Source organism: Thamnophis elegans, chromosome 15, assembly GCF_009769535.1.
Source record: "Thamnophis elegans isolate rThaEle1 chromosome 15, rThaEle1.pri, whole genome shotgun sequence".
NCBI classification, from domain to species: domain Eukaryota; kingdom Metazoa; phylum Chordata; class Lepidosauria; order Squamata; family Colubridae; genus Thamnophis; species Thamnophis elegans.
Genome location: NC_045555.1, coordinates 8,587,052 through 8,614,103, shown reverse-complemented (window position 1 = coordinate 8,614,103; position 27,052 = coordinate 8,587,052). Strand labels below are relative to the sequence as shown.

Here is a 27,052-nt window from a genome sequence, read left to right as displayed (position 1 = left end):
AGCCGACAATATGCGGGGAATGCACTCCGCCCTCCCCCCTCAATTCTGTCCCATGACAGCATTGAGTGTTGACACAATGGTTTATATACAAGACTTATATATACATACCTACACGTGTTAGGCAAATACCAGGCAATCAATCTTCAACTCTACACGGGGAACCACAATGGAGATAGAACACAAGGAGAGAAATACACAAGGAAAGAGAAACACCCTCCTTTATATATACACAGCTTCTTAAAGTGACAGTAACCCTGCTGACTCATCCTTATGCCATCATCTCAATTTACAGCCTTACAGCAGCTGGTCAGCTATTCAATCATCATTACCCTGACACCTTGTTGCCTCCAGACTGAGCTGCAGAAGCAGTCCAGCTGCCGATCCCACGCCTTGCCCTGCTTCTGCCTCTTGCCACGCTCAGCCGCTCTCCCCGTCTCCTTTTTCTCCCTAGCAATTCTGGAAGCGACCGGATGGGCAGCCTGCCACGCGGGAGCACCTGCTGATGGCCCTGGCCGACCTGGACGAGATCCTCATCCGCGCCACCCACTCCACGGATATGCTTTCGGCGGGCATCGCTGGCGTCAGCATGGAGACCGCGGTGCCCACCTACACCAGCCTGCCCCGGGCTTTGGAAGTGGAGGAATGCCGCTGCCCGCCCGGATACCAGGGCCTTTCTTGCCAGGTGAGCTGACCCAGCTCAACCCGGTGGGACCCGCAGGCCTCAGAGGAGACACTGACATTCCCCCTCCCCAATTCCTGCCTTCTCTTCCCACAGGACTGCGCGGCCGGCTACACCCGGACCGGCGGAGGGCTGTACCTGGGTCACTGTACGCTGTGCGAATGCAACGGGCACTCAGAGTCCTGCCACCCTGAGACTGGCACTTGCTCGGTGAGACCACTTCTGGGTTGCTGCCCCCCACCCTGCGGCATGAAATCCTCTTTACCTTCGCTACCGGTTTGAAGCGTCCGTGATGACATCTGGGTGGATGGGCGGAGCCTCCTGCTGCTGCCACTAATGGTTTGCCTGAAACAGCAGGATGCCACCTCTGCTCCCCCTGAGTTTCTGAGTGGGGGGCTTTGCCCCTTCTCTGAGTGCCAGAGACACCAGCAAAGAGGGAGGAGCAGGAATATGTTCTTTGCCTGGGGAGGGGCCTGGAAGGAGGAGGGGCCTTTTGGGGTCTATCGGTTAGAGCCGGAACTGGAATCCCTTCCCCTCCCCCACCCCCAGGTGAGCAGCCGTCCTTTCCTGCCTGAGAAAGGCATCCGGCAAGCCATTTTGGTGGCTTCGGCTGGGCTGCTCAAAGCTAGTCTAAACCTTGCCTGGAATCTGGCAGAGGAGGATGTGGGGCTGGGTGGGAGGGAGGGAAGGAGAGGGGGAAACGGCTGATGTTACGCAACTGGGAGTTGGGATACTTTTGCCGTGATGAAACGGCCTGTTTTGAATTAGGCATCCCATTTATCCCGTTCTCCATTAATTGGATCAAACGGGGATTTTCTTTAAATGAGCATTTCTTTTGGGGGGAAAAAGCAGCGGTGGAAACTTGTGGGGAGGTTTGGCTTCCAATGTGGCCTTCTTAAGTCTCTTTTTTCCCCCCCTCTGGCTTTCCGTTTGCCTTTCTTTCCCATAATGACGATCGATCCTTCCTTCTTTCCTTCCTCTCCCTCCTTCCTTCCTCCATTGCTCCCTCCCTCCCTCCTCCCTTCTTTCCTCCCTCCCTCCTTCCCCCTTTGTTCCTCCCTCCCTTCCTCCCTCCCTCCCTCCCTCCATTCCCCCTTCCTACCTTCCTTCATCCCTCCCTCCCACCCTCCTTCCTTCATTCTCCTTCTCTCCCTCCTCCCTTCTTTCCTCCCTCCCTCCTTCCCCCGTCACTCCCTCCTTCTTTCTCCCTCCCTCCTCCCTCCCTCCTTTCCCCCTTCCTTCCTTTGTCCCTCCTTCCTTCCATTACTCCCTCACTCCTTCCTTCTCCCTCCCTCCCTTCCCCCTTCGTTCCTCCCTCCCTCCCTTCCTCCCTCCCTCCCTCCATTCCCCCTTCCTACCTTCCTTCATCCCTCCCTCCCACCCTCCTTCCTTCATTCTCCTTCTCTCCCTCCCTCCTTCCTTCCTTTCTCTATTGCTCCCCCCCTCACTTTCTCCCTTCTTTCCTTCTCCAGCACTGTCTGCACCACGCGGCTGGGGAGTTCTGTGAACAATGCGCCCCTGGCTACTATGGAGATGCCACTGCCGGGACCCCCGAGGACTGCCAGCCGTGTGCTTGCCCATTGCCGGATTCTGAGAACCAGTAAGCCACCTGCCCTCTTGGGACAGGGCTTGGGCACAGATCCCTCTCAGCCAGAGTTCAGGATGACCTCCTCTTTCTTTTTTGGCAGATTCTCGCGGACATGCGAGAGCCTGGAGGGCGGCGGCTATCGCTGCACCGCCTGCGAACCTGGTTACGCTGGCCAGTATTGCGAACAGTGAGTGGGTCTCTCCCTGGAAGGGCTGAGCTGGGATGGGGCAGTAGCCCCTGAGAGCCCCCTGATGGGTCTCTGGTTCTCCCCCTAGGTGTGCCTCTGGATATACAGGCAACCCCAACATCCGTGGTCAGAAATGTCTTCCGTTGGGTGAGCAAATATGTGCTTGCTAGTTGTGGAATTGTTGTTATACGAAAAGGGTGTGTGTGTGCTGATGGCTCTTGTTTTACACAGTCAGTGGTGGGGGAGCTTAACAGTAACCAGAAGGGACCTTGGAAGGGACCTTGGAAGGGACCTTGGAGGTCATCTAGTCCAACCCCCTGCTCATGCAGGAAGACCTATACTCAGGATTTGAACCGTCGAACTGCCGACCTTTCTTGATTGACAAGCTCAGCACCTTAGTCACTGAGCTGAGCTGAGCTGAGCTGCCCTGTTAAGGTAATGATGATGTAACAGCTGCCCAGCTGCCCTAAGGCTGTAAACCGAATAATGCAATGAGAATGAGTCAACAGGGTTACTGCCACTTTAAGAGACTGTCTATATAAGAGAGGCCCTGTGAGGGCAGTTTCTCTCTCTCGCCATATGTGCTTCCATGTTATAGTTGAAGATTGATTGATTGCCTGGTTTTGCCTAGTACATGTATGTATATATGGACACTCTGACATGCCCCCTCACCTCGGCCTCTCCCTTTGCCTCCTGCTCCTTCTCAGGACGCCCCGACCAGCCCCGCCTGGTCGTCCAAATCCATCCCTCCCGGACGACTGTGTCCCAGGGCAGCGAAGTGACACTGCGTTGCCAGGTCAGTGGGGAGTCGCCACATTTCTTCTACTGGTCCCGGGAAGATGGCCGCCCCGTGCCAAGTACTGCACAGCGCAGGGAGGAAGGTGAGTCTGTGCTATCCCCCCAGCTGGGCAGATTGCAAAGCAGTGGGGGAGACCCAGAAGGGGAGGGACAGTGACCCGGGCGGGGAGAGTCGTGTTTTTGGGGTCAAAGGAATCAGGACTTGGCCAGGGAGGATCCCTCAAGCTTGAATAGATCAATACAGGGTCCTTGCTTCCTTCTCTCAACTGAGTGTTGCTGTATTCTCGGCAACGCTCCTGGGTCCGAAGTGGGAAGCTTCCCTAGAGAGGCCGGGATTCAGCTGGGACAGGAGTTAGCAACCTGCAGCTCTGGAGCCGCATGTGGCTCTTTTATCCCTCTGCTGCGGCTCCCTGTTGCTCAAAATATGTGTCACAACTGCCATTGTGCAACACCCATTGGCACGTGATTTATTGAGGTTTTCAATCCGCGGTAGGCCCATCATGGTTAAATCGAAGAAAACAAAAGTTTCAGAAGAAAACAGAATGTTGAATTCAACTACATATGCTAGTTTTGTGGCCACTCAGGAAATAATCAGGCACAGGGAGGCTTTTGTGGCTCCCGGTGTTTTTTTTTTCCAGTGGGAAACAGGTCGAAATGGCTCTTTGAGTGTTTAAGGTTGCCGACCCCTGAGCTGGGGCCTTTTGCGGGGCAAGCAGGCGTTCTGTGCCCTAGCCTTAAAAGGAAGCAAAGGTTCTAGTTCTCAAGATTTCTACAGAGTAGGGAGAGGGGAGGCAAATGGCCGCCTATTCTGTAGACCAGTGTTCCCTAACTTTCTGGCTTTGCAGAACAGGGAGGGCGGGAGAAATGGGATGGTTCCGTGCGAGCCGTGTGCGCAGGCACCATTTACAGGACCGGCGTGCACGTCTGCCACCAGCCATGCAAATGTAGCACATGGACATGGGTTCGCCCACTGCTCGCACAAGCGTGGGTTGCGTGTCGCTGAACTCGGTCTGCCCGGTTGCAAACAGCTCAAGGCCCATTAGTGGGTCGTGGCCCAGAGGTTGGGGACAGCTGTAGATGAAGCAGCCAGCTGGTTTCTGACTCTGTCCCTCCTGAATCCCCCGCAGGCGTCGAGCTGCACTTTGCTAGCATCCGGCCCTCGGAGGCCGGCGTCTACGTCTGCACCTGCCGAAACCCCCATTTTACCAACTCCAGCCGCAGTGAGGTGATCGTCACAGGTGAGGCGGAAGCTTCCACTCAGAAACTGGGCTGCCAGGTGCAGGGAGGTGTGTAGGGGGACCTCCGACCCCCCGGCAGAGCTGATGAGGGCTGGCTCCCTCTTTTCCTCTGGGGAGAGGGGGGGGGCAGGACCAGCTGGGCAAGGCTGACCGTCTCCTTTCGGCCAGCACAGAAGGTCCCAGCAAGGCCATCTCTGTGACGGTGGAAGAGCAGAAGGTGCAGAATGTGAAACCAGGCAGTGACGTCACCTTCCTCTGCACCGCCAGGAGCAAGGTGAGTCTTTGGGGGTGGGGGAGAGAGATAGGGGGGGAGCTTTGCAAAGGACAGGCAGAAGTACAACGGGTTAAGTCCGAGAGGTCTGTCGAGGCCTGCAGCAGCACAACAGCACTCAGGGGAAGCCTGAGGGCCACTGTGGTTGCCTCTCAGCTCGGCATGCCAGGACTCTCCCTGGATGTCCAGAGTTTCAGCCATGGACACCACCTCCCCTTCCCGAATCGGGCAGGTCCCTTTCGGCCCTTGGCTGCCTCTCTTCCAGCCCCTTTTCTCTCACTCGTCCACCTCCTGCCTTCCCCTGCAGTCTCCTGCTTACACGCTGGTGTGGACGCGGCAGAACAACAGGAAGCTGCCCAGCCGCGCCATGGACTTCAACGGCATCCTGACCATCCGGAATGTGCAGCCGGAGGACGCCGGCATCTACATCTGCACGGGCTCCAACATGTTTGACATGGATGAGGGGACAGCCACCCTCTACGTGCAAGGTGGGGCTTCGGCTCTCGCGCCCTGCCGGCTGCCGGGGAGAAGCGCCTCCGACTCGGCCCAGCAGCCCGCACATCCCGAGCGCTACGCTGGTCCGGGCCGCCACCCCAGGACCAGCGGCTTCCACGCAGGCTCATGCAAAGACACGCTTCTGCTCACATCCATAGGGCGGGGGTGAGGGGCGGGGCGGGAAATGGAGGAAGAATCTTTTGGGACGGGGTGGCCAGTCTTTGAAGACGGCTCCCGGACTCGTAAGTCTCCCGCTTGAGGCAACTCATCGCGCAGCCACCTGTTCACATGCCAACACTCTCCCCACCCCTGTTTTCAGCTCCATCGAAGACCCAGATGTTCTATGGTCCCGTAGAAATGGTGGAAGGCCACAGACCTTGTAAGTCGGTTTGGCCTGCAGGTGCCTGTCCGCCCCCCCACTGGGACCCTACTTTGCCCGTTGGCTGATGCTGTTTGGCCTTTCTCCTTCTCTTCCTCTTCCTCCACCTCCTTCTTTTCTTCTACTCTTCCTCCCCCATCCCTCTTCCTCCTTCCCCCTCCTCCTCCTCTCCTTTTCTTCCTCCCCCTCTTCTTCTTGCCCCCTCCTCCTCCTCTTTTTCTTCCTCTTCCTCCTCTTCCTCCACTTTCTCTCCCTTCCCCTCCCACCTCCTTTCTCCACTTCCTCCTCTTCCTCCACCTCTCTCCTTCTCTTCTTTCCTCCTCCTCCTCTCCTTTTCTCTTCCTCTTTCCTCCTTCTCTCCTCTTCTCCACCTCTTCCTCCACACCTCTCCTCTTCTTTCCTCTTCCTCCTCTCCTTTTCTTCCTCCTCTTCCCTCTCCACCCTCTTCCTCCTCCCCTCCTTTTCTTCTCTCTTTCCCCCCTTCTCATTTTTTTCTTCCTCCTCCTTTTCCTCTTCCTTCTTCTCTTCTTGGCCCCTCCTCCTTTCCTTTTCTTCCTCCTCCTCTTCCTCCTTCTCTTCTTGCCCCCTCCTCCTCTCTTTTTCTTCCTCTTCCTCTCCCCCTCTCCCTTCCCCTCCCACCTCCTTTCTCCACCTCCTCCTCTTCCTCCACCTCTCTCCTTCTCTTCTTTCCTCCTCCTCCTCTCCTTTTCTCTTCCTCTTTCCCCCTTCTCTCCTCTTCTCCACCTCTTCCTCCACACCTCTCCTTCTCTTCTTTCCTCTTCCTCCTCTCCTTTTCTTCCTCCTCTTCCCTCACCTCCCTCTTCCTCCTCCCCTCCTTTTCCTCTCTCTTTCCCCCCTCATTTTCTTCTTCCTCCCCCTTTTCCTCTTCCTTCTTCTCTTCTTAGCTCCTCCTCCTCTCCTTTTCTTCCTCCTCCTCTTCCTCTCCCTTCCACTCCTTCCTCATTTCTCCTCCTCTTCCTCCGCCTCCCTCCTATTCTCTCCTTTCTCCCGCCTCCTCCCTCTCCCCTTTTTCCTCTTTCTACCCCTCTTCCCTCCTCGTCTCCTTACCTTCCTCCTCCTCCCTCCCCATCCCTCCTCCTTTCTCTACCCCCTCCTCTTCCCCCCACCTCCTTTCTCCTTCTCTTCTTCCTTCCTCCTCCTCCTCCTTTCTCTGGGATGCTGAATTGCCCTACTTTACTCACAGGCCAACAAAGCGGGGGTAGGCAGACTCCCTCCGCCCCCCCCCCTTTTCTAGGCCTTGTTCTTCTGGTCATGTTTCTGTCCATGCATGCTTCGCATTCTCTTGCCTGCATGCACGCAGTGTGCTCGGCCACATCCTCCAGCAGGGATCTTGAGCCTTGCCAAGGATTTCAGGCTGGCTCTGGAATCCTTGCGGCCGCCTTCCCTCCACCCTGCCCAACGTTGACCAAGCTGAACCTGCTTCCTCCTGCAGCTACCGCTGCTGTCCAGCCGACCGCCACCATTGAACCCACCCAGCTGAGCGTCCAGCCAGGCCAACCAGCTGAGTTTCGCTGCATCGTGACCGGAAGCCCGGAGCCCACTGTGGAGTGGATCGGTAAGCCCCCGAATTGCTCTGAAAAGACCCCCTGGCTGACCACGGCTTGGCAACCATTAAAGCTCAAACCAGCTGGGCAACCTTGAAAAGGTAAAGGTTCCCCTCGCACATATGTGCTAGTCGTTCCCGACTCTAGGGGGCGGTGCTCATCCCCGTTTCAAAGCTGAAGAGCCAGCGCTGTCCGAAGACGTCTCCGTGGTCATGTGGCTGGCATGACGAAACGCCAAAGGCACACGGAACGCTGTTACCTTCCCACCAAAGGTGGTTCCTATTTCTCCACTTGCATTTTTTACGTGCTTTTGGTTGGCAGAAGCTGGGACAAGTCACGGGAGCTCACTCCATTACGCGGCGCTAGGGATTTGAACCGCCAAACGGTCGACTTTTTTGATTGACAGGCTCAGCGTCTTAGCCATTGATTATTATTTTTTGGGTACTCCTCCAAAAAAAGTGCTGTTATAGCTATGAAACCTCAAAAAATACTCTACACTTTTCCCAAAAGGTTCCCACAATTTTGGCCGCTACTGTATCTATAAATACCTTTATACCCATCTTCCCTAAAATCCCGTGGTTGTGGCAGCATCAATATCTTTTCTCCCCTTGGGCTCCACAGTGGGCTAAACTGTGCATGAGGATCAGGGAGTGGCGCACTGGGGGGGGCTTTCCCCCCTCCCTCTGCCCCCCAAGACCAAGGCCAGGGTGTGGAAAGGCACTGGCCCTATTTGACTTCTCTATTTCTCTTTCCTGCTACTTGTTCCTTCTTTCCGCCCTGACCTGCTTGCTAGGGGGAGATCTATTATGCCCGGATGCATCGGGCCCACAAGGTACGCTGACCCAGGCCCATCCAGGAGCCCCAGAGGCACTGGGGATTCGAACTGCTGAGCCGCCGACCTTTCTGATTGCGCTTTCTCAGCGTCTTAGCCGTTGAGCCACTGCGTCCCTCAACCTTAAGGGGCCTCGGCTGGGTTGAGCAGCCGTTAAAAAAACCACTTCTGGGCTGGGCTTGCACCCCAAACAAGGACAGGTCTATGTAGTCAGAGGGATCGACCTGAGTTCAACTTTTTACACACACACACACACACACACACACACACACACAGAGAGAGAGAGAGAGAGAGAGAGAGAGAGAGAGAGAGAGAGAGAGTCTCTGTTCGTGTACTCCCTCTACTGGCTGCTGGTGGCTTTATCGCTTGCTGTCCATGGAGATTCTTTTTTTTTTTTATTAAAAAGTTTTAATAAATTTTACAATTGTAAACCTTTCCCCTTCCCTCCCCCCCCCAATCCCACATCCCCTCCCACCCTCCCCCCCCAACCTCCCAGAGCAAAATACAGGGTATAAACATTTAACAATCATACACTAAAATAAACTAACTTTAGCATCGTACCTTCGCTTGTACTTTAACTCCCCTTTAGTAAAGCTAACTTTAGATAAATTGTAACATTCCTTGTTCATTCATTCATAAGCTAGCTGGAGTTTCTTAGTCCCATATTTATTTTGAATATAGTCAATCCATCTTCTCCATTCCAACTTGTGTTTCTCATCTGAATGGTCCTTCAAGTATGCTGATATTTTAGCCATCTCTGCTAGGTTTGTTACTTTTAACATCCATTCTTGAATAGTAGGCATATGTTTGCTAAATGTTTATACCCTGTATTTGCTCTGGGAGGTTGTAGGGGGGGAGGGTTCACCGACAAAAGGGCGCCCGACAAAAGCGCACCGACAAAACCGTGGCGCAAAAACCGTGACGTCATCAACGCGCCGACAACAGCGCGCCGACAACAGCGCGATTTAAGTTAAGGTAAGGGTTAGGTTTAGTGCGCGCTTCTGTCGGCGCGCTGTTGTCGGCGCGCTTCAGCGCTCATTCGTCACCGCGGTTTAGAACTCACAGTTTTGTCACCGCGGTTTCGTCAGCCGTGCTTTTGTCAGGCGCCCTTTTGTCGGTGAACCCTCCCCCCCCTACAACCTCTCAGAGCAAATACAGGGTATAAACATTTAGCAACCATATAAACTAATTAACTTTAGCATCATCCCTCTCTTGTACTTTAACTCCCCTTTCGTAAGGCTAACTTTAGATAAGTTATGACATTCCTTGCTCATTCATTCATAAGCTATCTGGAGTTTCTTAGTCCCATATTTATTTTGAATATAATCAGTCCATCTTCTCCATTCCAACTTGTGTTTCTCATCTGAATGGTCCTTCAAGTATGCTGATATTTTAGCCATCTCTGCTAAGTTTGTTACTTTTAACGTCCATTCTTGAATAGTAGGCAATTCTTCCTTCTTCCAGTACTGCGCTACCAACAATCTTGCTGCCGTTGTTAAGTTCAGAATCAAATTAGTCTCTATATCTGTACAATCTGTAATTATACCTAACAAGAATAACTGAGGAGTAAACTTTATCCTCTTTTTAAGAATATTTTGAATAATTCACCATATTTTTATCCAAAATGCTTTACAAGTCCACCATATATGGTAATACGTAGCATCAGCACAATCACATCTCCAGCATTTGGGTTATAAGTTCGGATACATACAAGCTAATTTTTTAGGATCTAAATGCCATCTATAAAACATCTCATAAAAATTCTCACTCAGGTTTTCGGCTTGCGTGAATTTTACGTTTCTTACCCATATCTTTTCCCATGTTTCCATCATTATTGCTTCATCGAAATTTTGTGCCCACTTTATCATATAGTCTTTAACTAGTTCTGTTTCAGAATCTATTTCTATCAGTATATTATATAACCTTTTTATATGCATTTGACTTCGGTCCCTAATTTGTTTTACTAGATTATCCTCATTTTGTATAATACCAATTTTCTGGTCTTTTTGCCATCTGGCCTATAGCTGTCCATACTGAAACCAGGTTTGGATTACCCTTTCCTCTTTTAGCACATTCAAAAGTTTTAGCTTTTTCTATGGTAAGAAGCTGTCTGTATGTGGTTACATCCTGTTTTTGTTCTATGCTTATATTCTCTATTGCGTGTCTGGGTATTGCTCACATAGGTATCTTATCATTTAATTTATGTTGATATTTTTTTCCAGACACGCAATAGAGCATTCCTTAAAATATGGCTTTTAGATTCAGAGAGTCTTGTGGTTCAAAAAAGAGCCGATTGGTTTAACGCAGGATTGTACTATTGAGAGGGGATCCTTCTAAAGCAGGGGTGTCAAACTTGATTTCATGGAGGGCCACATCAGGGTTGTGTTTGGCCTCGGGGAGGGAGGCGGGGGGCGTAGCCAGCTCGAGTCCCTCATGTCGGGGGTGCTTGTGGTGGCCTGAGCGCTCTATTAGCAAAAATGGGCTCCCAAGCTCCGTTTTCGGCTGCGTCATCCTCCTGCAGCCCTCTGCCAGCGAAAACAGAGCTCAGGAGGGCTGTGTGGGCCAGTCTTTCGCTGTTTCCAGGTCAGCTCCATTGGCCAGATCTAAGCACTTGGTGGGTGGGATGTGGCCCGCGGGCCTTGAGTTTGACACCCCTATTCTAAGAGCTAGACTCTGTGTCTAGCTTGGCCGGTGGCGTTTTCAGCTGGGTGTTCCAGGACTTGGGGCGGGACAGAACGTGCCCAGGTGGTGCAGAACGAAGAGGCCCAGCATCCTCTCCCCATAAGCAGAAATCCCTCCCCTCTCTTCGTATAACTGGGAAGCTTTCGCCTTTGCTCCAGGAGGACCCGGAGGCGTGATCTCCCGCAAGGCTGTTATCCAGGGCGGGATCCTGCGCTTTCCTGCGGTTGAGCCCACCGACGAGTCCCAGTACCTGTGCCGAGTGCGAAACAGCGTTGGGCAGCACATGGCCCGAGCTTTCCTGCAAGTGCAAAGTAAGTTGAGGTGGCATCGCTCCAGCCACAAGGACAAACCATGCCACAAGGTGGATGCCCAATACCCACGTCCCATTGGTGGGATTCAAATTTTTTTTTACTGCCGGTTCTGTGGCTGTGGCCTGGTGGTCATGAGGCTGGGTGGGCGTGGCTTGGTGGTCATGTGACGGTGGGCATGGCTTGGTCATGTGACTGGGTGGGCGTGGCTTGGTGGTCATGTGACTGGGTGGTGCAGCTCGGTAGTCCTGTGGCCGTATAGGCATAGCTTAGTGGTCATGTGACTGGGCAGGTGTGGCTTGCTGGTCACGTGACTGGGTGGGTGTGGCCGAGTCAATATCACTTCTTTGCCCTAATGACCTACAAAAAGAAGATATACAAACAGGTAGTTTATTATTTTGTGCATGTAATGGTTAAATAAGAATAAAAGGGATGCACAAATACTTACATAAGATGGCCCCCAGCAACCCTTCTGATCCCCCTTCCTCAGCGTGAGATTGAGGATGATGGGGCTCTTCCAAGGACCTCCCCAGACCTCAGAATCCATCTTCCCAGGATGCATCCATCAGTATTTATTCTTCTTCAGGCAGAAAGAGCAGAAACTTAGCTTTTATCATCTTTTAACGGCCCCTTAATCCCTTGTGGGGTGGAGTCTGGGCAACTGAATAGAGCTAGCAGAGCGTTTACTGGCCGGATGACCTGCCTGTTGCCAGTGCGGATTTTGGTTCGGCAGATACATTCTCATTGCTCCCAGAGAGAGAAATATCTGCCTCTACCTAGGATCAAACTCACAGTCTCCTGATTGTAAGACGAGAGCTCCACCTCTAGGCCACCAGACCACTCGGAGAGTTAGCTGATACCTAATCAAATTTGCCAAAGGGAAGAAATCGCCACAGAGAAATTTAAGTGGGGCGAAGAGAGAATCAGGCCATAAATGGCGTGATGGTCTGAGAGAAGAGAGAGAGGGACTGACCTCCCCTTTGCTCCTGGGCAGGTACCAGCGTCCCCCAAGTCCAGGTGAGCCCCGAACGGACAGAAGTGCAGGAGGGCAGCACCGTCAGACTGTACTGCCGGGCTGCGGGCTCCCCAGCTGCCACCATCACCTGGGAGAAAGAGGGCGGCAGCTTGCCTCCACAGGTAAGGCCTGGTCTCCCAGGGAGGACGGCCCCTCCCTGGGCCCTTTGGGTCCACGTGAGGTTGCCCGAGGGAAGAGGTGGGCCAGGCGCAGACCCAGCCTGTGGTATCTTCTTTGGTGCTTCTGATCTTCCTGGCAGCCTCTGTTCCCCCCTCTCTCTCCTTCTCTCTCTTTGCCCTGCTTCCCTCTTGGGCCAGGCGCTTCTTGTCTTTGGGTTCTTCCACTTTCAAAGTGGCACTGGGAAGCCGTCCGGCAGCGAATACAGGAGCTCCAGCAGGTATCCCTCTGCATGAGCCCCTCGTGTTGCTCTGCTGGTCGGCTACGTCTTTCTCCTCTGGCTTTCGGTTCTCCAGCGGAGAGAAGCAAGGTCTCCCCCAAATGGCTTCGTTTCCCCCCACCCTCCCAGATTGTGCTGGCTGCACTCCGATCCTGCCTCCCCCTCGCCTGCTGCTTCTGGCTCTTTTCTTGCTTATGCCTGGGACTCGCGGATGCTGAGGGTGCCTCACCCCCCAGCTCTGGGCCCTCCTGGGCACCCCCTTCCCCATGTGGCCCAGGAGGGTGGGAAGCCAGACCCGCGCTTGAGGGTCTCTAACGTTTTTCCCTTTGTGTCTGCAGTCCCACTCCGAGAGAACTGACATCTCCACCCTGGTGATACCCTCCATCACGGCTGCCGACGGAGGGGTGTACCTGTGCGTGGGCAGCAGCCCGATGGGAGTCGGCAGAGCCCGCATTGAGGTGGCGGTCGTTCAGGGTAAGGCGTGACCCCTTGTTCTGACCTAGGCTTCCCTAGCAGCACTAAGCCCTCGTCCCGATAAACCCCTTTTATTTAATTGACAGCGAGTTCCGCTCCAGCAAAGTCTTTCCTCTCCCACAGTCTTTCAAGATCGTCCACAATTACCAACCTTTATCAGGCTTGGAGAGTGGCCAGGCCGATATCTTTCAGACGCCACAATATTTGACAAGAATGCAGGAATGAACTAATTGTCTCCTGCAAACTCCACTCCCCTTTCGCTCCTCTTTTATTCCCTATGGGTGGGGCCATTCACCATCTACCTGTGGCCTTACTCCGAAGTCGATCCTTGTTTCTTAGCTGTTCCCTCCATCTGGCAACTTTGCGTATGAGCACATCAGGAACAGGCTCCAGCTGTTCTTCTGCCTCACTGATGTCTGACATTGAAGGCAGCTGATAACTGTCAGACAGCTCTGGCCCTCTCTCTGCCTCCGACTCAGAGCCCTCATCAGAGCCTTCCCCAGACTCCAGGATTGGCCCATGTTCCTCCCCAACCTCCTCACTGTCTGAGTCTGCTCCCAGCTCCACTGGTGGGCCATAACACCCAATTCCTGCAACCATCTTCCTTTTGTTTTAGTCTCCAGGCCTTTAGTCATCTTAGTTCCTTTTCTTTGCACTTTTTCCAAAGTGCAAACACCCAGGATTTGGGGAGGAGGAGGAGGCTTAAGGGGAGAGCTGAGCCATGTTAGAAGGCCCTGGCCCCCTCTCTGCCTCCAACATAGAGCCCTCATCAGAGCCTTCCCCAGACTCCAGGACTGGCTCATGTTCCTCCCCAACCTCCTCACTGTCTGGATCTGCTGCCAGCTCCATTGGTGGGGCACAAAACCCCTTCTAGGGGGGACGACTTGAATCATTTTCAGCTGCAGTGCCCAGTGGGAAGCCATCCATCCACCTGAAACATCAACCAAAGACGTGGCTGGTTTGAGCAAAACGCCAAGCTGCTCATGGTCAGCCCAAGGAGAGCTTATTCCCGTGATGGCAAACTTATGGTCCGTGTGCTCAAAGTGGCACGCGAAGCCGTGTTGTCCATGTCATGCAGCCTTGCCTGTTTGTCTTCCTGGTTTCTGGCACGCATGCACACGCGATGATCAGCTGTCCTTTGCATGCGCGACAGTGCCGACAACTGGCCTGTGCATGCACCCTGGCCAGCTGATCGTCGGGCGCACATGCGCGCCAGAACCTGGAAGTTCAGCTTTTTCAGAGCGTGATCCCTTCGCCCGTGTGGCAGTGCCACAAAGCGGTCTGCCCATGCATGCTGGCCAGCTGATCGTCAGGTACACAAACGCCCCACAATCCGGAAGTTTGGCTTTTCCGGAGGACCACCTGGCTAGCGTGCATGCTTGACGTTTCCGTCTGTTCGCTATCACTGGCCCTATTCAAACCTGGACTGGAACCCTCCCCCTCGCAGTGCAAATCATGTCCTTGCCTCCTTTCTCTTTGCCCTTCGTGTCCATTCAGTGCCCGGCGTCTCACCGATGGTCAAGATTGAACCTTCGTCCTCTTCGGTCACCGAAGGCCAGTCCTTGGATCTGAACTGCGTGGTGGCCGGCCACCCTACAGCATCCGTCACATGGTACCGGCGGGGAGGGGCCCTGCCAGCCAACCACCAGGTTCGGACTCTCCTGGGTCCCGAGGGGAGTGGGCGGCCGCATCTCTCCCGCTTCTCTGTGGGAGCCTCCTGGTTTCATTCCAGGCAACGGAAAGGGGGGAAGTTAGAAAAAAGACTCCCTGGCTTGCCAGAAACAATGAAGAGTTTCCTCTTGATTAGGAATTTCATTCGGAACGGTTGGTCTCATCCGGCCCTAAAGATCGCTCTATCTCTTTTTTTTTTTCCAAAGAATGCATAAGATTAAATTTTCTCAGGACGGTTTTCAGAAAAGAGTGCTGTAAATGTAACAAGACTAAGAATCCTGCTCAATTATAAGCCAGGATAACAATAGCAATAGCCCTTAGACTTGTATACCGCTTCCCAGTGGTTCACAGCCCTCTCTAAGCAGTTTACAGAGTCAGCCTCTTGCCCCCAACAATCTGGGTCCTCATTTCACCGACTTAGGAAGGATGGAAGGCTGAGTCAACCTTGAGCCTGTCAGGATTGCTGGCAGTTGACAGAATTAGCCTGCAATACTACATTCTAACCACTGGGAGGGAGGGAGGGAGGGAGGGAGGGAAGGAAGGAAGGAAGGAAGGAAGGAAGGAAGGAAGGAAGGAAGGAAGGAAGGAAGGAAGGACCCGTAGAGTTATATACCACTTCATAGTGCTTTTACAACCCTCTCTAAGTGGTTTACAGAGTCAGCTCTTGTCCCCAACAATCTGGGTCCTCATTTGACCCACCTCGGAAGGAAGGAAGGCTGAGTCAATCTGCAGCCAGTCAGGATCGAACTGTTGACAGTGGGCAGAGTTAGCCTGCAATACCGCATTCTAACACTGGGAAGGAAGGAAGGAAGGAAAGAAGAAAAGAAGGAAGGAAGATAGCACTAGCCCGCAGACTTATATACCGCTTCACAGTGCTTTTACAGCCCTCTCTAAGCGGTTTACAGAGTCAGCCTCTTGTCCCCCAACAATCTGGTTCCTCATTTGACCCACCTCGGAAGGAAGGAAGGCTGAGTCAACCTGCAGCCTGTCAGGATCGAACTGCTGGCAATGAGCAGAATTAGCCTGCAATAGCACTTTTAGATCACTTCACAGTTGCTTTTACAGCTCTCCCTAAGCAATTTCTAGAGTCAGCCTCTTGCCCACCCCAATAATCTGGGTCCTCATTTTACCCACCTCGGAAGGACAGAAGGTTGAGTCAACCTTGAGCCTGATGAGATTCGAACGGCCAAATTGCAGGCACTTGGCGGTCCGCAGAAGTAGCCTGTGTTACTGCACTCTAACCAGTGCGCCACCATGGCTCATAGGATCCCAGGAAAGAAATAAAACCGACAGGCGGGGCACAGATACAGATAGTCCTCAACTTTACAACAGTTCATTTACTGTTCAACGGCACTGAAACAAGTGACTTAAGACTATTCTTTACACTTATGACCATTGCGGCATCATAGCCCCATAGCCACATGATTTACATTCGGATGTTGGACAACTGGTTTACATTGATGATGGTTACAATATCCCGGGGTGACGTGACCCCCCTTTTGTGACCTTCTGACAAGCGAGGTCAACAGGAACGCCAGATTCACTTAACAGCCGGGTGACTGAGTTCACAACGGCAGCGACTCACTTGAAAACGGGGTGGCAAGGAAAGTCGTAAAATGGGGCCAAAATTCACTTAAGCAACGTTTCGGACTACCTGAATTTAAAGAAAATTGGGGGGGGGGCTTCCACGGTGTACGGGCATCGTTGCAGACAGCAACACTGCTTCCTCCCTAGATCTATGGGTCCCTCCTGCGAATCTTGGAGGTCTCGGCTGCTGACTCCGGGGAATACGTCTGCCGAATCAGCAACGGAGCCGGCCCGAAGGAAGCCTCCATCAAGGTGACCATCCAGCAGAGCCACACCCCCTCTCAAGGTAAGGCTAAAGGTTGGGAAAAAAATGATACAAAATACGTATAGACTTTAAACCAGAGATCTTTTTATTGGGAATTATACCTGAAGCATACAATAGAGAATTGAAATATTTGATTGTAAATGTGTTAACGGCGGCTAGAATTGTATTTGCTAGAAATTGGAAAAATGAGAAAATACCATCGCAGGAGGAAAGTTATTCACAAAATAATGGAATGTGCTGAAATGAGTCAATTGACATTTGAAATTAGAGAACAATTTTATAAGTCATGGGATTTATTTTATCAGTGGTTAGAGTAAAAAAAACATGGAAATGAAAGGCACTGGAGAATGTTATCAATACAAGAATAATAGAATGATACAGAATGTAACATAAAGATATATTATTATTGGGTAGATTTAAGATGATGTAATGAATTGTTACAATATAAATGAACCCGATATCTAGTATATCTCATTTAAAATGAAGAAATAATAGTGATAGTCAAACAAATGAGGTATAATGATAATGATGAATACAAACATTCGATCTGATAATATGTGATTTCATATAAATTGTAAGTGATGACTATGGAAAAGATGCACAAAAACACATGTAATAGAAGATGGTTTTATGTTTTATGTCTTGTTTGTCTACGTCTGTCTAAAAATAAAAACTTTTTATAAAAAAAAAGGTAAGGCTAAAGATCACACCTGCGTGAGGGAAGGAGAGCCAGGAGTCACTCACTGAGGGGTGGGATTAAAAAGGCAATGTCCTGGGCATCTTTGTTGTCTCTTCCCGGCCATCTTGGCTTGGGAACAGAGCGCTGGAATTGGTGGGTGAGAGAAGTTGACCCGTCTTCTGACGTCCTCAGGGCCGTCGCCAGTCCGGATCGACTCCGTTTCCTCTTCCATCACCGAGGGTCAGTCCTTGGACCTCAACTGCCAGGTCACTGGCCTCTCGCAGCCCAGAGTCACTTGGTACAAGCGGGAAGGGTCCCTCCCGGCGAACCGCAAGGTATGGGCATAGCGGGAGATGTTCTGACCGAGGCTTACCCAAAAGCACGAAGCCAACTCCTCGTCCCGATAAAACCCTTTTTATTTAGGTTAAAGGGAATTCCTCTCCAGCAAAATCCCAGCCAACAGTCTCATGAGATTTCATAATTGCAGGCCTTTATCAGGCTGGGAGAGCTGCCAGGCCAATATCTTCTAAACGCCACGCTGTAGCAGCAGTTATTTGGCAAGGAGTCAGGAACAGATCGTCACCCGAATGAATTAAACTCATTGTCTCCTGCAAACTCCACTCCCCTTTCGCTCCTCTTTATTCCCTATGGGAGGGGCCATTCACCATCCACCTGTGGCCTTACTCCCAAGTCGGCCCTTGTCCTTAGGTGTTCCCTTTGCCTGGCAGTTCTGCACATGCGCAGACTAGGAACAAGCTCCAGCTGTTATTCGGGCTCACTGATGTCTGACATTGAAGGCAGCTGATAGCTGGCATACAGCTCTGGCCCCCTCTCTGCCTCCGACACAGAGCCCTCATCAGAGCCTTCCCCAGAGTCCAGGACTGGCCCATGATCCTCTCCAACCTCCTGACTGTCCGAGTCTGCCACCAGCTCCACAACAGGAGACCCTTGGCTAGACCGCCCACCTCTTCCTCGCTTTGGGGTTCCTCACCACATGCCTCGACCACCTTCTCCCTTCAGATTTCTGGCCTCCATTTAAGGATTCTCAAAGCCACAGTAGCGGACTCAGGCGAATATGTGTGTCGGGTGACCAACGGCGACAACGGCGTCGTTCGAGAGGCCTCCAAAGTGATCCTCGTGCACAGCAGCTCTGAAAGTGAGTCAGAAGCTCAGGTCCTAGCTTAGGACCCAGAACTTGTGCATTTCATTGGTGCAGCTCTTGGGGGTGGAAGGGCCAAAGAAGGCAGGCCATGCCCAAGAGGAGTCCGGGGCATTTCCAGGGGGAGTTCAGCTCTCCCCTTTGAGCTAGGCCCATGGGAGCCTGTAGGGGAGGACTGGCTGGAGGGGAGAGGTCTGTTAACTGATTGTTGGCTGCTTCCTCCTGTCCTTACAGCCTCGGGAGTTACCCCTCCGCTCTGGATCGAGCCTTCGTCGCCCTCCCTCATCCCAGGACAAGCCTTGGACTTGAACTGTGTCGTGGCTGGCCAAACCAGTGCCACCATCACATGGTACAAACGAGGCGGATCCTTGCCAGCCGGCCACCAGGTATGGGAGCCCCTCGAGGCTGGAGGGGAGGGGCAGCTTTATCCAGAGACCTCTCCTCCCTGGGAGGGTGTTTACGGCAGCAGCCCCCAACCTTTTGGGCAACAGGGACCAGTTACGCAGATTGAGGCTTTTCCATGGACCGGGGAGGGTGTGTGTGGTTTCATATGCTGCCTGCATCCCACGGATAGGGCTTCGCTTGTTTGTGCAGCCCGCTTTCTGGCATGCCGCAGCCTGGTAGCTGATCCACGGATTGGGGGTTGGTGACCCCTGGCTTAGGGCATCCCTTTCATTTGTGTGCCGGCTGCCTCTTCTTCCTCACCCTGCAGGTCTCCGGTTCCCACCTGCGCATCCCCCGGATCTCCCCGGCTGACTTGGGGGAATACGTCTGCCGCGTCAGCCTGGATTCCCTCACCCGAGAAGCTTCCATCCTCGTTTCTGTCACCCGCTCCTCCTCCTCCAGTAGGTGTGGGCCTCCCTGCAGGAGGGACGGGTTTGCCAGGGGGGCTGGCAGGATCCTCACCCACCCTTCTACTCTCCCCAGCCTTTGGCGTGGCTCCCCCGGTGAGGATTGAGGCCTCCTCCTCCGTCATAGCGGAAGGGCAAACACTGGAGCTTGACTGTGTGGTTTCCCGCCCGGAGCAAGTCATGGTTACCTGGTACAGACGGGGTGAAGCCCTGCCAGCCCATCATCAGGTACAGACATGACATAGCCTTAACACGTGCAACTGGATAACAGCTTTGGGGCCACTTTGGCAGTTTGAGGGCTAAAAGCTACAGTCTCGAAGGCACCTCCTTGCCTGCAGAGTGCCCCAAATTGCCTCCTGGGCACAATGGCAGTTTCAAAGCACTTTGATTAGCTGGTAAACGCTCTTCGGACTTTGGAGCCCAACGCTGCTATTGGGGAAATGGTGTGACCCGTGGACGTGGCACGAAAGCAACACAGCCAGAATACAGGTCTAAATCTAAGCCACATTTACTACAAGTCCTGGAGCAAAGCTCTCGCACGCACCTTCAGCAGCCTCTGGCTGCGACATTAAGCCAGGATAAGCCAAACAGTAACCAGGGCCAGCAGTCCAGTAAGCCAGGTTTAGCCAAACAGTAACCAGGGTAAGTAATCCAGTAAGACAGGTTTAGCCAAACAGTAACCAGAGCAAGAAGTGCAGTGAAGCAGGCAAACTGGGGAAGCCCCACAAGATAGAGCATGGTAATCTCCAGGTGTCGGCAAGTGCATACGAGGCTCCACAGATTCAACACTTGTTCCCGACAAATGCCCCTCCCACTGGCACCTCCTTACATCTCAGTCCCCTTGTGAAGGGGGAGTAGGGCACTCTCCTACTTCATAGCTGGCTCGGTCTGTGCGTCGTTCTTGCCTTCTCTCTTCTCTCCGTGCTCTAGGATCAGGAGCAGGTGGTCCTTGCTCTTTGCCTGATCTCTGCCTGTCCTCCTCCTCCCTGTCTGCAAGCCTTTCTAATCCTGAAAAGCCCTTCCTGGACTGACTCTGCCCTTCCCCAGTTTCCTCCAAGGCCAACGGAGCCGCCCTCTCGTTCTCTGTCGGCTCTTGTTCCAGCTCATCATCCCCCGCAGATTCATGTCTGGGGCATGACAAACGGAATCAGGTGGCTCCAAAGTGTGGCTCACCAGGCCTGGCCTTAGTCTGTGTACGAACTGAGCTCTGTTTGGAGCTCAGATGTTGGTGAGGCAGGGCGGATATGGGGGGCAATTCTGCAAAGGTTGCTGTTTAAATAATCATTATTTTCAACCCGACAATTCGGAAATCTCCCCCTGGCTCCAAATAGAAAAGAAGGGCCTTATTCTCATTATTTTTTTTAAGGGTTTTAGAATCATGTTTTTTTGTGTAAAATCTATGAATCCATACGTCATAGTCAGCAGACCAAGGTTGTTTTAAAGACGCGCTGATAAGGGTGCCATCAGTGGTGGGACTCAACTAGTGTAGTTTGAGTTTGAGTTTATTAGGACTTGTATGCCGCCCACTCACAAAAGACTCAGGGCGGCTTACAGAAAAAGCAGGGAGGGGAACATATAAAAATTAAAAAGTACAAACATTAAAATCACACAACATTCATAACATAAAATGGGGCTGGATAAATCAACAGCCCCAGGCCTGCTGGAAGAGCCAGGTCTTAATTGCTTTGCGGAAGGCCGGGAGAATAGTAAGGGTCCGGATCTCCACGGGGAGATCGTTCCATAAGGCCGGAGCAGCAACAGAGAAGGCCCTTCCCCGGGGGGTCGCCAGCCGACATTGGCTGGCAGATCCGGAGGAGGCCTAATCTGTGCGATCTTATAGGTCTCTGGGAGGTAAATGGCAGGAGGCGGTCTCTCAGATAGCCAGGTCCTAAATCATGAAGGGCTTTAAAAGTAACGACTAGCACCTTGAAACGTGTCCGGAGACCAATAGGAAGCCAGTGCAGCTTGCAGAGGACAGGTGTAATGTGGGTGTCCCTAGGTACGCCCACAATTGCTCGCGCGGCTGCATTCTGGACTAACTGGAGTCTTTGAACACTCTTCAAGGGCAGCCCCTTGTAGAGCGCGTTACAGTAATCCAGTCTTGAGGTGACAAGGGCGTGAGTGACCATCCGAAGGGCCTCCCGGTCCAGATAGGGTCGCAACTGGTACACCAAAACCAGTGTAACAACTGGTTCACTGAGCTCATGCGCAGTTCATTTCAAAACAGCTCTGAAACTTACCTTCTACTGCAGCCCCGGTGAGTGAAACAGCTGAGGCGTGGCAATCCACTCTGCCGCGCCTATCAGCTGGGCTTCAAACAAAGGAAGTACAGGACAGACTAGTGCAGGGGCAGGTGGATGGAAGAACCGATTCGTATGAACCGATACAAACCGGCTGATCTTACCCCTGGGTGCCATCCTCTTTCAGGCCTTGGGAACTCGCCTGCGTCTGGTCAAGATCTCTCCGGCTGACTCTGGAGAGTACGTTTGCCGGGTCAGCTCCGATGCCGCCAGCCAGGAAACCTCCGTCTTGGTCACTGTCCAGCAGCAGGAAGGCAGACCCACTTTCCGTAAGGACTCCCTTCCCTCGAAGCAGCTCATAAGGGAGGGAATGAGGGAGGATGAACCAGGAGGGCTGGCGCGAAGGTTGGCAGCGTGAAAAAGCAAAGGGAGGGAATAATGGCGGTCCTCGGCTTACAACAGTCCACTTAGTGACCACTCAATGTTAAAAAGAAATATGACCATATTTCACACTTACGACCGTTTGCAGTATCCCTGGGATTTACATTCGGATGCTTGGCAACTGGCTCATATTTATGATGGCTGCCGTGTCCCAGGGGACACATGAGCCTCTTTTTGTGACCTTCTGACAAGCAAAACCAATGGGGAGGCCGGATTCGCTTAACAACGGTGTTACTAATTTAACAACTGCCGTGATTCACTTAACAAACATGGAGAGAGAAGTGGTAAAATGGGGCAAAGCTCACTCAACAGTCTCACTTAGCCACATAAATTCTGGGATCAATTATGGTCGTAAGTCGAGGACTAGCTGCACAGGGCCCTGAAGGGAATCCTAAGCGCTGGAATGTTTAAAGGATCTGCTTCTCTGCCTCCCAAGGATTATGTGGGTCAGCTGGGAGGAGAGAAGGCAGCAACTGTGGGGCTTCTCTAACGCTTGGCTTCTCCCTGGCAGGGTGGGGGGAATTTGGCGACAGCCCTGAGCTTTCTTCTCTTATAACCGTTGCAGCTGCTGGGGTGATCCCACCTGTACGGATCGAGTCTTCTTCCACCTCGCTCTCCGAGGGCCACACCTTAGACCTGAAATGCATCGTGGCCGCCTCTGTGCCGCAGGCAAGAGTCACCTGGTATAAACGAGGAGGGGCTCTTCCTGCCAGCCACCAGGTATGGCACTGCCCATGTGGGGCTCGCCAAGAGGGGCTTTTCTCCCAGAAACGCCTCCAGGTGCTGCGAGGAAGAGGCTGGCACCTAGGCAGTGCTAGCCATCCCTGTTCACCTTCTGCTCACCTCTCCCCAGGTCTCCGGTTTCCTCCTGCGCATCCCACAGGCTTCACCAGCTGACTCTGGGGAATACGTCTGCCGCGTGAGCCACGGCTCGGCCATTCACGAGGCCTCGCTGGTGGTGACCATCAAAGGTGAAAGGGACTCCTACTGTAAGTCCCCTTCCCCATGGGTGCTAGGCTGTGGCGTGTGATTGATTGCCTGCTCTGTGGGGGGGATCTGTGGAGGATCCCCCTATGGTTCTGTCAAGGTTCCGACTGACAAACCGAACCCAGCAAGCGCCATCGAGAGAATCCAATCCCTTCATGCAGAACTTTATTGTGCACATCATTTCGGCACAGAATGAAAGCAAAACCAGCTCTGGCTAATTCCCGCGCAATTCAGTATAATTAAAGAATAGATTCCTCTCTCCCTCCAATTAGTGCAGGTCACATTGTCCAATTAAGTGTCACAATATTGTTATGAGAAGATGCCTGGAAGGTCTGGCAACCACCTGCTGAAGTGACCTTGGTTCTCACAGGCTGCATGCTTGATGGTTACAACCCTCATTTCAATTCCCCCTTCCCACCCCCACCCCCATAGTTTGTTGGCAAGCTGAGAAGTAGTAAAAGTGAAAGCAGCATGAGTAGGCTTCGGATCTTGACAGGATCCCTGTTTTCCTCTTCCAGCTGTGGGCGTCACTCCCCCGATCAGGATTGAAATGTCCTCCACAGTCATCTCCGAGGGGCAGACTTTGGACCTGAACTGCCTGGTGGCTGGCCAATCCCAAGCCCAAGTGATGTGGTACAAGCGCGAGGGTGCCCTGCCTGTCCACAGTCAGGTAAGGGGACGTGGCAGCGATTCCCGCAGCGTTTGGGCAACGGTGGGCTTCGGGAGACCCAGAGGCTACAGAGGGCAGCTGATGGAAAGGAAGCGGGTTTGTGATTGTGGGAACACTGGATTAGCCAGACATTATTTTTCAGAATGTGTGTTACGCATTTTCGGTCATGTAATGAGGGATCTCCTGAAACACCTTGGCGTAATATTTGGGGGCTTAAGAAATGGAAACTGAGTGTCAAGGATGAAACTCTTCGTTTCAACTTAGAGTGGGGAGGGAGGGGTTGCTTTAGAATGGATTAGATGGAGAAACGAAACCTTTACGATTCCACCGAAGACTGTGAGAGCTTGAAACCTTCTCAAGGACATCATAATGGGTGCGGAGTTGAAGCAGACGGTTCCCATAACTTAAGTGAGGACAACGGGGTTTGGCTGGGAAAACTATTGTTTAATTCTATCAACCAATGTTTGGGAACCTCAGAATTAGTTTTACTTCGACTTTACCATGCAGTGTGTTCAATAAACAGTAAAACGTTTGGAAATAGAATGAACCTGAGGTTTTATTTGGATTCTCGCATTGGATATTGACATTGAGGCTTTGGGAAATCCAAGGCGGATGGAGGTGGAAAATGGCTTCAGTTGGTAAAAGAAATCAGCTCTTAGTTGTCTGCTTTTCTTCTCCCGGTAACAGATTTTCGGAACCCGCCTCCGAATCTCGCAAGTTTCGGCAGCCGATTCGGGCGAGTATGTCTGTTACGTGAACAATGGCACCAGCCGACTGGAGACATCCATCATTGTGTCCATTCCCAGCAGCTCAGGCGGCCCATCCAGTAGGTGCCCAGGAAGCTTGCGGCATGTGGAGGGGAAAGGAAAGGGGAGGAAGGGAAATTGGGGAGCCATGCAGTGGGGTTGCAGTCCAACCCTTCCTCATCCTCTGCAGCTTCTGGGGTGATACCGCCGGTGAGGATTGAATCCTCCTCGTCTTCCCTCGCCGAGGGACAGACCTTGGAGCTGAACTGCCTCGTGACTGGCCAGAACCACCCCAAAGTCAGCTGGTTCAAGAGAGGAGGACCCCTCCCACCCAACCACCAGGTAAAAGGGGAAAGGCATGTCTGCTTCGCCTGACTCGGGTGAGGATGGTGATCCTCGCTCCTTTCACCCTTCCCAGCTCCGCTCTGGGGAAAGAGGGCCAGCGGGAGAGCCAAATACTGACATTGTGGTGAGTGGGTAACTTACCTCTCCTTGGCAGGTCTCGGGCACTCGCCTTCGCATCCCACAGGTCTCCTCCGCCCACTCCGGCGAGTACGTCTGCCGTGTCAGCAGCCCCAATGCCGTCCAGGAGGCGGTGTTGGTTGTCACCATCCAGGACAGTGAGGGACCCTCCCACCGTAAGTCTCTGCTCCCCTATCCGCCACTTGGCAACCCAGACCTGCTGCAGGACAGGCCTGGCTCATTTGAGATGTTGTCTTCTCCTTTCGTGCAGCCACAGGGGGTGCCTCAGCTCTGAGGATCGAGGCTTCCTCCTCTGCCGCCATTGAAGGAGAGACCCTGGATCTGTCGTGCATTGCTCCAGGCCAGCCCCAGGCCACGTTCACCTGGTATCGGCGAGAGGGTCAGCTGCCTGCAGGTCACCAGGTAGGGGCAAGCTTGTCCACAGTGGGGCAAAGAAGGCAGCCTTGTTGACAGAAGAAGAGGCTCATGCAAGTGGGGAAATCAGAAATCTGCAATGCTTTTCCTCTTCCTGCCCGGCCCACACAGGTCTCCAATGCCCATCTGCGACTGGTCCGACTCACCCCCGCTGACTCTGGAGAATACATCTGCCGTGTGAGTGGAGGCAGCGTCCCACAAGAGGCGTCCTTCATGGTCTCTGTCGTGGCCAACACCAGTCCTACTTCCCGTACGTCTGGCATTCCGGCAGGGGCGAGAGTGGGCGGGTGGAGGGTGTTCGGACTCCGGGGATCACCGTCGCTCTCTCCCGCCAGGTCTGCAGAGCCCCATCATCTCCATAGAGCCCCACAGTGTGGTTGTGCGCGGAGGGGACGAGGTCTCCTTCCGGTGTCACATCCACAAAGGCAGCCCGCCTCTCGAGATCACCTGGAAGCTTCCCAACAACCAGCTGCTAGGTGAGGTTTGGGCCGGGGTGAAATCAACTTACCTTTGGTACCAGTTAACAAATGTGAGTGCACGTGCCATCCTCTGCACATGCGCAGAGTGTCAAAAGTGGGGCATGATGATGTCCAGGTGGGTGGTTGGAGCCTCCCGTTGCTGAACTGGATAGAACCAGCTGAATTTCACCACTGGGTTTGGGGGCTGCCAGGTGAGCAGCTAGGCCATGTGGTTTGGGGGGGGGTACTGATTCTGGGGAGTGCCCCCCTGGTAATTCCTTCCATCCCCTCTGCAGATAATGTGAGAATCAGCCCTAATGGCTCTGCGATCACCATCTCCAATGCCCGTCCAGAAAACCATGGGGCCTACCGGTGTGTGGTCTCCAACCCGTTTGGGATTGCCAACAGCCTAGTCAACGTCCTAGTCCAAGGTAAGGGATAACAGTTGAGGATCTCTCTAGGACAGCAGGGACAAGGCCCCCTTTTGTTCTCATCCAGCCGAGGCTAAATTTGGACTCTGAAAGAACACCGGGGCGGAGGGTCTCCCAAAGGCCCTGGGTAAACTCAGATGCTGCTCTCTCCTCCTAGGGCTGCCTACCGTCTCGGTGGTGCCGAAGGGGCCCCTGCAGCTCAAAGTGGGCAAATCCATCAGCGTGGACTGCCTGGCGACCGGGGACCCTCGGGCTGTGGTGGGCTGGACCAAGCTGGGAGCTTGGAAGAAGCTGGAGAACCAGAGGATGCTACCCTTGGAGAGCCGAGCAGTGCTGCAGGTAGGTGAAGGTCTAAAGCAGGGGTGTCAAACACAAGGCCTGGGGGCCTGATCTGACCCACAGGCCACCCTGGAAACTGCGAAAGATTAGTCCGTTTTTGGGAGGTTTGCAGAGTGCAAAAACTTTATTTTTTAATTTGCCTCTTCAAAATTTTGGTGTGTCTTATACTCCGAAAAATACGGGTAGTTTCATTTCAGAGCTCAGCACTTAATACAGCTAAGCCATGCCCAGACTTCTTACTTTTCTGTTTCCAAATAAGCCTCATTGGCTGACCTGTTACCATGTCTATTCATTGGCTGATCTTGTTACCATGTCTCTGCCAGTTCATGAATATTCTGACACTAAAAAATAGCTTGATCCCTCCGTTTGAGTGGGAATCAGGCTGAGGGCATCGTGTGGGGTCCTCTCCCGCCACAGATCTCCTCTGCAAAGCTGGGAGATGCCGGTACCTACGTGTGCGTGGCCCAGAACTCCGTGGGTACCACGGAGGCGCAGGTAGATGTGAGCGTGGAGGCAGTGCACGGCAGCAGAGGAGTCCCCGAAATCCATGTGACTCCAACCCAGACGGTGGAGGCGGGACAGACGGCTCGGCTCCATTGTTCTGCCACAGGTGTGTGCTGGTGTGTGGGTGTGGGTGTGTTTGTATAGGGGGGATTATTCAGCCCTGACTGGTCCCCTCCCTCCAAGCTGACAAGCCCATCTTGGGGGTCCCCTATGCCAAGG

General features: G+C 53.1%; 1 protein-coding gene across 5 annotated transcripts in view; it reads left to right on the top strand.

Moving 5' to 3' along the window:
• The window catches only part of HSPG2 (heparan sulfate proteoglycan 2), a 115,343-nt gene that overhangs the window by 72,713 nt on the left and 15,578 nt on the right, over positions 1-27,052 (top strand). For 3 of the 5 annotated variants that reach the window (XM_032231763.1, XM_032231762.1, XM_032231758.1), the window contains 33 exons: positions 452-682; positions 776-889; positions 2,152-2,279; positions 2,368-2,454; positions 2,543-2,601; positions 3,162-3,335; positions 4,380-4,490; positions 4,664-4,764; positions 5,069-5,249; positions 7,089-7,211; positions 10,873-11,025; positions 12,017-12,159; positions 12,773-12,908; positions 14,406-14,557; positions 16,314-16,452; positions 17,303-17,445; positions 18,131-18,266; positions 18,504-18,655; positions 18,982-19,114; positions 19,197-19,348; positions 21,548-21,689; positions 22,367-22,521; positions 22,655-22,790; positions 23,307-23,458; positions 24,146-24,284; positions 24,395-24,546; positions 24,704-24,842; positions 24,938-25,089; positions 25,213-25,351; positions 25,437-25,577; positions 25,856-25,990; positions 26,148-26,329; positions 26,747-26,939. In XM_032231763.1, coding sequence (XP_032087654.1) covers positions 452-682; positions 776-889; positions 2,152-2,279; positions 2,368-2,454; positions 2,543-2,601; positions 3,162-3,335; positions 4,380-4,490; positions 4,664-4,764; positions 5,069-5,249; positions 7,089-7,211; positions 10,873-11,025; positions 12,017-12,159; positions 12,773-12,908; positions 14,406-14,557; positions 16,314-16,452; positions 17,303-17,445; positions 18,131-18,266; positions 18,504-18,655; positions 18,982-19,114; positions 19,197-19,348; positions 21,548-21,689; positions 22,367-22,521; positions 22,655-22,790; positions 23,307-23,458; positions 24,146-24,284; positions 24,395-24,546; positions 24,704-24,842; positions 24,938-25,089; positions 25,213-25,351; positions 25,437-25,577; positions 25,856-25,990; positions 26,148-26,329; positions 26,747-26,939 — 4,705 coding nt within the window. The remainder of the gene's footprint in view (positions 1-451; positions 683-775; positions 890-2,151; positions 2,280-2,367; positions 2,455-2,542; positions 2,602-3,161; positions 3,336-4,379; positions 4,491-4,663; positions 4,765-5,068; positions 5,250-7,088; positions 7,212-10,872; positions 11,026-12,016; positions 12,160-12,772; positions 12,909-14,405; positions 14,558-16,313; positions 16,453-17,302; positions 17,446-18,130; positions 18,267-18,503; positions 18,656-18,981; positions 19,115-19,196; positions 19,349-21,547; positions 21,690-22,366; positions 22,522-22,654; positions 22,791-23,306; positions 23,459-24,145; positions 24,285-24,394; positions 24,547-24,703; positions 24,843-24,937; positions 25,090-25,212; positions 25,352-25,436; positions 25,578-25,855; positions 25,991-26,147; positions 26,330-26,746; positions 26,940-27,052) is intronic. The other 2 variants (XM_032231760.1, XM_032231761.1) reach the window with 2 other exon arrangements.